Source organism: Pecten maximus, chromosome 15 (assembly GCF_902652985.1).
Source record: "Pecten maximus chromosome 15, xPecMax1.1, whole genome shotgun sequence".
In the NCBI taxonomy this organism is placed as follows: Eukaryota; Metazoa; Mollusca; class Bivalvia; order Pectinida; family Pectinidae; genus Pecten; species Pecten maximus.
The window spans coordinates 35,607,104-35,618,420 of NC_047029.1; the positions used below are offsets into that span (position 1 = coordinate 35,607,104).

General features: G+C 35.7%; 1 protein-coding gene across 1 annotated transcript; it reads right to left on the reverse strand.

Annotated features, from left to right (window-relative positions):
* Positions 1-1,037: 1,037 nt before the first annotated feature.
* LOC117343539 (uncharacterized oxidoreductase YjmC-like) lies at positions 1,038-8,011 on the reverse strand. The gene is made up of 12 exons (XM_033905924.1): positions 7,630-8,011; positions 6,440-6,550; positions 6,127-6,207; positions 5,252-5,313; positions 4,485-4,538; positions 3,828-3,926; positions 3,418-3,483; positions 3,084-3,144; positions 2,389-2,507; positions 1,854-1,949; positions 1,438-1,548; positions 1,038-1,174 (listed from the first exon to the last, which is right to left on the reverse strand). The coding sequence occupies exons 1-12, from the start codon at positions 7,793-7,795 to the stop codon at positions 1,115-1,117; spliced, it is 1,086 nt and encodes a 361-aa protein (XP_033761815.1). The 5' UTR covers positions 7,796-8,011; the 3' UTR covers positions 1,038-1,114.
* Between the last annotated feature and the right edge of the window lie 3,306 nt (positions 8,012-11,317).

Here is an 11,317-nt window from a genome sequence, read left to right on the forward strand (position 1 = left end):
GGTATAAGATGTATCTAGCGCCATATAACTGAATCAATGTGATATGATAAACACATAGGTCAGGGTAATTCCCGTGTTGAAAATACCATGGAAAAAGCTTTTTTCCTTTGCAAAACAAATTGTTGTGCTAAGATCAAGATGACACGTCAGTTTTTTTATGAAATAGGTTAATTATTTACTGGTCTTGTTCGTTTATCATGTTGACTATGCTAGACTATATATCTTAGACGTTAAGAGAGGTACATATTTTTATGTGTTTGGATCCGTCCTAGATTTATGGGGCAAATTTCGATATAATGATTCGACGTGAGACTTAGGTTATGACCAAACAGGTGTTTTTGATAATGTATATTAAGATATACAAGTGCATCTGATTTATGTTAAATGTTTTGAAAATGATTCGTTGACCGGTGATAAAAACAATTAAGAGTTTAAAAAGATTTCCAGTCGAAGATTGTTCTATTCTTCGCTTGGCTTTCTTCACGAGTACTGTGTACAGCGTGGAATGTTCAGGCAGATAAAGACGTGAAATAAAGAGTGTACATCCTCAAACCATTGGCGATAGTTTTGTAAATGTGTCTAAAACTACGTATAACTGGATTGCCAGGTATACATACGAGTATATGTCACGTACAATTGTTATAGACATAGATTTGCACAGCAGAATACACAGTATTCGGACTGTAATATATCATAATGTAGTTATTGACAGTGGTATTTGTCTTTAAACTTTTCTTCTATATTTGAAATTATTGTGATATACTTATCCAATTCCTTTCTTGCCAAGGGTGTTCAGTGCGATAGAGGAAAGAAGAAAGTACAGTGTTGTAAACCCTTGGAGAGTGATGAAGAATTATCCCATGCCAGAAACGTTAAAGATACGGATAGGGATAAGATTTCCTCAGGAACTTTATAAAAAGGGTGAACCAATCCTTATTCTCAAGCTAATAATCATCCGCATACAACACGTATAATTACGTATAATCATATACATAACTATCATACTAATGTCCGACACACAACTGAAACATATACACTTCATTCTATCATGATTTATTAATACTACAATGATACAGGTAATACCAGAGACGTACATAGATTTGTGTCCATACTATCAACAGCTCTTTGTCACGTGTTCTAACGGATCCACACCAAGACTTTTGGCGATGTCATCCTGTAGAGAGAAAGGGTCTGATGTGATTGATATGAAAATTGATAATAATGTCGTGTTCGTTATTGTTAAAATGAACTAAATTGTGTATTTGAACTGTTTATATCAATGTACAATGTAACATTTATTAAGTAGATCAGCTGTTTCAGTCTCAAAGTATAACTATACGAATTAACGTAAATGGACAGTATTATACAATTCCAACAGATTAGATATATGAATATTTTTTTAAGTGAAAATTAATGACTGAGTAATAGTATAGATACCAGGAACTCTATCTGGTTCGGGTGGTACGGAATTCCTCCTAGCTTATCACAAAGTGCCATATGTTGTCTCTCTGGGTCTCCAGCCACCAGGACCTCCTCCTCACCTTCCACCTGTTATAACGTCAACAGGTGCTTTTTTATTATCAGTTTTCATTTATTCTGGAAATACACTAGTCACTATTCACTTTTTAAAAAGAAACCCTCATTAACCGCTTCCTACCATTTGTAGTATAATATATCGAACAATAAAAGTGATGACATGTTGATATCAATAACACTGTTCTTAAAAATTATGTGGAGTGTTTGAAGTAATGGCTGTGTCAATTACTGTAAACGTATGTTTAACAAATAGTGTTGCACATCAGAGCCCCGAATAAATAGTTGATATTATACATGCTGTAAATCATAAAGTATACCGGCTCAAGGTTGCGGTTGTGATCCATCAAGTTCTGCATCCTGTCTGTGAATCCTTCTGCAAAAGCTCCCGGATCTATGGCCAAGAAACAGTGACCCTGATAAAACAAAAAGCACAGTATATCATAAACATGTATATTGCTTAATTCCTATAAATGATTTTTGAGAAATCTCAAACCAAGTACGTTTGTTTGGGTGTCAACGAAGTGAACTAACTAGAATTGGTACATTTCCACTTGAGATGTTTATGAAAGTCATGTGCATGCGAATACTATATATATCGAGTGAAAACGGACAGAGACAGGTGTCATTGTTATAACTACTTCAAACACGGATCGGGGAATAACAATCTCTAATGACAGATGAAAGCATACCTTTAAGATTAATATATAACGGGAAACATATGTTGGATAAATAAAACTTTTGAGCTATGTTTTAACACTTTAAACGTGTGTAATGGTGTGATATAACCATGTAGGGAACAGGATATAAATAACAGTTTTATACCTTATAGATAACCCAAAGATGATTACTTACCAGGTTAGCAGGTTTCTCGTAAGTTTTCCACTTCCTAACAAACGAGCACATCTCCGCCCCGGACAACACACTGGTTAGGATTTCCACCATCATAGCCAGGCCGTAACCCTTGTAACCACCTTAGTAAGCATTAATTGATACATAATGTACCTAGGTTTATTGTTTTAAAGCAAATTTATCAATATCTGACCTTTGGTGCAGTCAATGTGGTGTTTTACTAATCTGGTAGAATCAAATTCACACGAGGTACATTGTAGATATTTGAGGATTCTGACAGGCCGTTTAAACATTATATTAACCGCATCAAAGGTCCTTAATTGTTATATACGATTTGATAATTGTTTGTTAAAGGGTGGAATAGGATTATATTTATCTTGAAAACAGGAACTTTACATTGGGGCATTGCTAAGTCACAATGATTATGACATCAGAAACTTGATATCAATTTGATATTTCTAAAACATCAAGTCAACATCTCAAACTATTAACTTCCTTATGATCAGGTTTTAGCCAATGAGAATTGAGAGAAATCTGACCATACCTAATATATTTTTGTTGTATGCAGATTAGATGATCAAGAATAACATTTTATTTCAGGGAAATATATGCACAAATACTATACATAACAAAAATCAGTACAGACAGTATTTTATAATATAGCCTGACAGGATGACGTCCAGCCGGATGTTACTTACTGTTTTGTTCCAGACCCCCTAACGGAAGTAGTCCCGCAACAGCTGATGTGTCACACGTTTCCTTCATAAAAGTCACGGACGAATTATGACAATACATGTACAAGCATTGTTTAAGTCTTTTCTTTAAAAATAATGTTTTGTTTACTGTTTTCTTATCATCCAGAAAATATCTCTGAAGTCAATGATTATTGCATAGTGTCTACTGTTTTTAAATAATACGTGAAGCGACCGGAAATAATTCTGCATTCAATTTTATTTATAGATTTATTGATAGACTCACAAGTAGTGAAGTCGTGAATCCGTTTGAATTGACTGATATTAAACATATTGTTACCTTACCACCCTTGTCTAAAGCCCAACCGGTCGGTAACGTCTCGCCTTTCATCTTTTTAATTTCAACCTACGCGATTAAAGAACATATGGAGTATATAAACGACCCGTAAACATACAATAAAGAACATTAGACGTTCAAGTCTAAACATTGAATGGAAAATTAAGCTGAAACGTTAGCGGGAATAGATATATGCCAGGATAACATAGGATTTAACACGGTCATAATGACTTTAATACAGAAGATTACACTTGTAAATGTATCGATCCATTTACGATAATAAAGTAGAAATACAGCAGAATCCAGAATCTCAGATATTTTCCAGTTAAAAAATTATTTGATTTGATATTTCAGATTGATAACTTTTCTAATGACTCATTTACATTTTAATGTAACCACGATGACAACCTCACCTTACCCCAGGCTACGGTAGTACAGGCCATGTCCAGCTCAAAACTGTCACCGTCCTTCCCGGGAGCCGTCATACTGAGAGGATTCGTACCTAGAGACCTCTAGAACACAGGCATTGCCTATTACAATGCTTTGATACTGTACATCATTGTTTTCTTTATATTCTGAGCCTAGCGATCTTAATGTCGATTTAATAAAAAGTTAAAACAGTATGGCCTTACTATCTGAAACAATGTACAGTATGAAGCATGCATAAAATGCTGAACGAGAGCAAACGGCAGTTTACCTAATGGCGTCAAGATTTATGAAAAAACTTTCGAGATTAAATGTTAGAAAATATTTGTTTATACACAGAACTGTCGATGTATGGAACACTCTCCTGTCGAATGTAGTAAATGCAAACACTGTCAGGGGATTTTAATATAAGTTAGACGAACATTGTAAATATCAACAACAGAAGTATTGTTTTAAAGAAAAATCGAACTGCGAATGTTTCTTTTTCAATATATTATTCCTTACAGAGCTGACTGTCAAAGGACGTAATTTCCAACTTTTGTCAGAATAAAATGTATGTACATGTATATATGTATGCATGATTATAGTTTGTACATTTACTCGGACGCCATGTTCCGTAAAGATATCTCAGTGTAAAGACTTACTGTTTTTGATCGTGTTGGTATCATGACTTTGTCTGAATTCGTCATAGACATACCCTGAAATACAAACCAAAGCGTAAGATAAAATTGTAAACAGTAACAATTACATCATTATTGATCTTTTCCCATTTCACCTACACAAGCCCTCCACGATACCTTTTTCCCCAGTGACAAAAACACTCAAAATGGCGAAAATGTGAAATCACTGAAATGTTATAGGCCTATTGATATGATTACTTACACAGCTGGATCAGTTATATTAAATGTCCTCCATTGACAAGATTAATTTGTGTTCTTTATTAATATAACGAATATAACACCACAAATATCATAATATTAGAACTTCCAATATGTATTTTTACATCAAACCAAATTATATTTACCGAAACGCCGTTCCTGATTTCACAGTATTTTTCCTAAATATGATTGAATAGTCAAGAGGAAACAGCTGTGTGATGCAGATGCACTTCGGTACACGTTTAAAAGCGTCATTCAATATTTATGTAGTTTGCATGAACAATAATTTCCAAAAGAGATTTAATAAATGATGAAGTGATACAGTGGTTCAGTAAAATGATAGTTTTGCCGTCAATAATTGTTGTTCCAACGTGCAGTATACATTACAGAAGACGTTGTTGTATTGGTGAACGTTTGCACGTGCAGTATACATACAATAAGACATTGCTGTCTTGGTGAACGTTTCCACGTCCAGTATACATACAATAAGACATTGCTGTCTTGGTGAACGTTCCCACGTCCAGTATACATACCAGAAGACCTTGTTTGGTTGCCCGGAGACTGTACCATCCCGCTATCCCGTAATGGTTTGAACCTACAAAACAATGTATTTTTTCACAGCTTGCTTTGTAAAACTGCAATAACAATGGTATAACACAATTTTTACGGAAATTAGGATAAATGCGAATAAAAAGTAAATATAGTTTTTATATATGGGCGTATGTTTGTAAGGATATTGGCATGATAGGTTTTCCATTAAATCTCCATAAATATTCCCTTTCGTCCTTACCATTCAACAAGGCTAGTGAGACTGAGTGGGGTTGGCTAACGTTTGACATACGATATTCAACATTCAAAATTGAAAATTGGATCCAGCTCGACATACGATATTCAGCATTTAGAATTTGAATGTTAAGCCGGTTCTGAATTCTGAATGTCGTATGTAGATCTGGTTCAACATTCTCATTCTGAATGTGGAACGTAACAAAGCTGTTCAGTCTTCCTTAAGGGGATATCGCACGTTCAGGAAATAATGTTGTTTGGTATCATTTCATTACATACGTTATACATCATAATGTTGTTTTACTGGAGTCTTAAAACAACATGACCGCTAAATTAAGAAATGTATCGGCGCTTACAGAGAGGATAACTCTTATTCGAACTGAACTCAAACATTTAAAGGTCAGACGTTCGATTTGAAATCTATTCTCGGGAGGTAGCATACGTGTTTAATATCCCATTAAATAACAAATGCTGCTTTTGAGACATGAGATCGATCACATAACAGGCCTCTCCCTATGCCCGTCTGTAGTTGTTTGAGTCCTCATAGCTGATCTTTTTCTGAAAATAAAGGGAAAATGGTACCGTTTGGATTGTAATGATACATCCGTATAGCCAGTACACCTACCTCTGACAGTGACGATACCAACACCAGCTGTCTTCGCCTTCTGGATAGCCACGTCCATCGCGAACTTCCCCACCACTGGACCTGTCACAAACAAACGTAACGGTTTGGATAAGATCATTTATCTGAAACTCGGCTTCAAAGAATCAGTTCCGTAGTCATTATTGTTTGTAATAAAATCAGCAATTTAAACGTGTGCAATAAACCAATGCAAACACAAGTTTACAAATTCATTTCCAGAAATAAATTCAATATTTCAATTCCGATTTTTTGAAATCAGTGAAAAAAAAGTTTGCTTCAATTAATTAAGTAGTACCTAACAAGTTGTTTCCGTCGATGAGTGCTGTAGCGACAGTCTCCTTGACAACCGTCGGGTCTTTCCCGCCTCCACATGTCACCCCACACTTAACATCTGACGTGTACACATCTGTAAAATGCAAAGAGGTTGATGTAATCACGTGACATCACTATGTCATCAGTATTGAGATACTTTATGACAATTTTTTCTTCAAGCAGAGTATATCGTTCTGTGGTTTACCAATAGATATATAATTGTAACAGTCATTTAATATGTATTAAAGCATTGGCAAAAATGTATTCATACTCCTATAACAACATCGGGGTATAGTTTGTAGTAATATACTGACACAACTATAGTCAGCTAATGTACTGCAATGGTGTAATGAAAGCAAGAGTTGTCTGAAGGCAGCAAAACTCGTCAATGAATGAGGTTGAAATCCTTTTTGAAGTAGGACAAAGGTCACGGTCAATGTATCCTCATTAAAATTGACACATCACAGTAAGGATGACGTCACTATATCTTGCGGTCAAAGTTTGTAGTAACCAGTGACTGTTCTGAAACAGGTGTCACTTCAAAACAACAATCTCCAAATCATAAACAATTTGAAATATCGTAACACCGAAGGTTTAACAATGACAGGTAAATGTTTCAGAATAAAATCTTGTAGATAAATGAACTGATATATACCGAATTAATTATGTACAATGAATATTTATGGTGTTGGTGGTTTCTGGACATACCTATCAAGATTCATTAATGTGCTTCATGGAAGAAATTCAAAACGCCAATGTGTTATGACTCCATGATCGTTGAATAAATAAACAAAACATAATTGCTTAGTTATTGGATAAGCGTATAAGTGAAGAAAATAAACCCAACAGCAGTAAACCAAGTGGTCACCTAGCATGTATAGCTTATAGATAAATGTAGATAAATGTACGGCACCTTTCATGTATAGCTTATAGATAAAAATATTTCACGTTATATGTATGATTTATAGATAAATTTATGACACATTACATGTATGACTTATATAAATATATGTCGACTTACGAGTATGACTAATAAATGTATGGCACATTGCATGTATGGCCTGTAGATAAATTATGGCCCATTATATTATATAATTACATGCATGACTTATAAATGTATTGCACCTTACATCTATGGTTATGTTTTAAAAGATAAGAAACATAGTAACTTACCAATACGACACAGTCCATGGGTGTAGTGGCCGCGGTAGTCTGCGGTGACGAGGAGGTCAGACAAAACACGTGCGCTGTCTTCTGTTGCCCCGCTGGCCATCATACAGCTGACCACGTAACGATCCAACTCTGCCATATTCACGATAATTTCGCCAGCCTCCGCCATGTTTTCGTTTGATATAATAACTACGACGATCTGCCACGTTGAAAGTCACACGTGGACTGTCCCATCTTCTATCAATAATTTATATGCCCAGTCATCCGAGTCCATGTGCAGTACTAACATTGGCTGCTAGATAGGTATCACATCAAATCACTCATGCCTCTGATTGTCTTCTTTTATAGGTAAGAATAATAAGGTTGTGACCGCTTATTGTTTGGGGTCAACATACTTCCCAGACCAATAGCTTCAAAATTATTTGAACAGGCTCATTTTCAAGTACCAATAGTTTTGCTGCTTGTGTTTGTCAGCTTAATGTCAGCTTAAAATTGAAAGATTTCTGTCTGTTTATGCCTGTGCAGAACACTATTTATTGATTTTTAAAACTATTATAGCGTTCATTGTATCAAGCCCATGGTCATAGATGGAGACCATGTTGTCAGACCGTGAATGGTGTTATGGCTAAATCACTTTCACAAGACGTGACATGAAGTTTCCGTATGTTGACCACTGTACAGACTCTCCTGTATTGAATATTGTTATCACATTTCACACAAGCATATATATATAATCCTAGTTGGACATTACACCACGAAGAGAACAAGGAATTGGGAAACTTGTACATGTGATACAGACTCAACACATATAAACCATGTAACTAAAGCTCTGTTAGCTTGTTTTACTATGGTAGTGATATCCCTCTTACGTGTCTTTATGTGAACATTCATGTCTTGAGCTAATTAATAATGTAGGCAGCTCGTCTACACAGTAAATTACTATCCTCTCTATTGCGCTGTCGGGCTGCATGTGTCCCGTCTTCTTAGTTCACATCATATCATTACACGCCCAGTTATTAACCTGACTAACTTCGGTAGGAGGGCATCTGCCAAGGCCATCTGTCAAGGTCATCTGTCAAGGGCATCTCTTACCTCGGTAAGTGGGCATCTGTCAAGGGCATCTGTCTGGGTCATCTGTCAAAGTCATCTGTCAAGGTCATCTCTAACCTCGGTAGGTGGGCATCTGGCAAGGTCATCTATTGCATTTACACCGTCTCAAAGCAAATAGTTTGTAAAAAGTTAGTCATAAATCTTGGGACATATTTCATTTAAGAATTGAAGGTGTATGATGTGAGCCACCTGCTTTTATGATTGTAATTTGTCAATGGTGTTAATTTCATTATATCAACTTACGAGTAAACAAAAATCAAGGGGGAATGTGCTTACAACCTCTGTCTCTATTGACAGATTTATAAAGCAATATAAGATATACACGCGAGTATACATTTATATTACACACGTTTGCGGTATGGTCAGAAGTGACTGACATATGTTTCGTCACGAAATGATGCAAATTATTTTCAAGTCAACCCTTATAAATATTCTAAACACGTCTACAGTGTGGTGCCTTGACATCGTAGATATGTGATGCTTCACTATGTAGATTAGTGTGTAAGCAATCTAATCGTGATAAATCACTATATTACGGGTTATATAACTTAAACAATCATATAAATAGTGTTTCGTAAAGAAGGTCCCGACATATCCCGACTACAGAGATACAAAACAAATGTATGCGAGTTAGTGTCATGTCAAAATGGCCTGTACTCATAAAACTGTACGCTTCCTCATACACACATTTTGCGCTCAGACTCAACTACTTTCGAAGATAAAATTTGAAGCAATTTCGGAAACAATTCCAGTGAAATGCTATTTTTTTGTATAGGTTTTTCTTTTATCTAATATTATCATGGCATATTTTTCATATATTCAGCGAGTGGGTTGAGCACAGAGTTCGCTTCCTGCTTGAGCATGAGACCGGTTTCACGAATACAGACCATGATTTTCTATATTCATACAGACAGCTGGTTAATCCAATTGTGTCGTTTCAGAAACAGACTATTTAAAAATGCTTCGCACCATCACCTTTGCCGATAAGAATCCTGATATGCTCGTCTTCATGTCCTAATGTTAATAATTAAACATATGTATTTAAACATTGGTGATGAGCTAAAAATGTTTTATTGATTATTGATTAATTACAATTCTTGGTTCATAAACTGTGTAATACACTTAATCAAAGTTAACTCAAATAGCACAAACCACGTGTTTATGAATTGCTATTGCAAGTTTATTACTGCATTCTGATTGGTCAATATTACATAAATCTGTATAGGTAATGAATTAATTAATGGGCGAGAACTCCTTCATTCAAGCTTTTCACCATATAAGATATGTAATATTAAGTATAAGATTTTTCCCCTTTTCTTAAAATCCAAACAGACAGATGTACATATCATTGATTATGCTGTACTGAATTCAATTGTCGATGTTGCTAGCTCAAGTTATTCGCGTTTTCTAGCGCTGTATGGTATCTTTACAACATGGCCAAGTTTATAGACTGGTTCGATGTCATCATTTAGTTCTTGATCTTTCTTAGTATGTTCTGTACCCATTTAAAAATATGAATGCTTGCAATAGTTTGTCCGCAATATACAGATAGTTCTCATCGTTGCAAAGCTAGTTCTATGATTCTATCTCTAAAATCTTAGCAACCATGCACTTTTGATCTCTGGGATTACACGATCACACTGTGCACCCATATACACTGGTTGTCATTCTTAAGAAACTTGGGAGCTGTGTCAGGTCGATGACATACACAGTAGTCCCTATAGTGTTGGCTTGGCGACTGGAAAGGCATGTCGAGAATAGCGTTGATCCTCTTTTTGTCTGTTTGATGACCTCCTTTGATCCTCTTTTTGTCTGGCTGAAGACCTCCTTTGATCCTCTTTTTGTCTGTCTGAAGACCTCCTTTGATCCTCTTTTTGTCTGTCTGAAGACCTCCTTTGATCCTCTTTCTGTCTGTCTGAAGACCTCCTTTTATCCTCATTTTGTCTGTCTGAAGACCTCCTTTGATCCTTTTTTTGTCTGTATTAGGACCTCATTTTATCCTCTTTTTGTCTGTCTGAAAGTCTGAAGACCTGTTTCGATGCCCATGTATTCGACGATGTCGACATTGAATTATACTTCGTTTGGGTTGAATTCATGTTTTGTCTCTGCATGACTTAAGTTTCTGCAGTGCTCTTTGTTTCTCTCAGCAACCATTATCATGTCGTCTGCGGTCATATGTACACTTTTTTATATCACGAAATTATTGCAGGATTTTTTTCTGCCAAAAGATTTAGGCAGAACGTATACCAAATGACATTATCTTGAACCGGGTAACGCCCGAAAGGCATGATGGAAGCGCAGATCATTTTTTGAGGCAAAATACTGATATACTCAGACGGCGGAATGGCGAGTACAAGGTTTGAGGAGTTAACTGAAGGAATGGTGAATACAAGATTTGATGGAAAACTCAGGACGATATACATGTAGGGGAATCGCTAGAAAAGACGGATTCCCTGATTACAAAGAATGTAACCAAGTGTAGAGTGAATATTCCTCAAACACACTATGCCACTGCATGTAGTCCTAGAGAAAAGAGAATTTAACGGTTTATTGAAATAATGCTAGATCTTATCGTCATTGA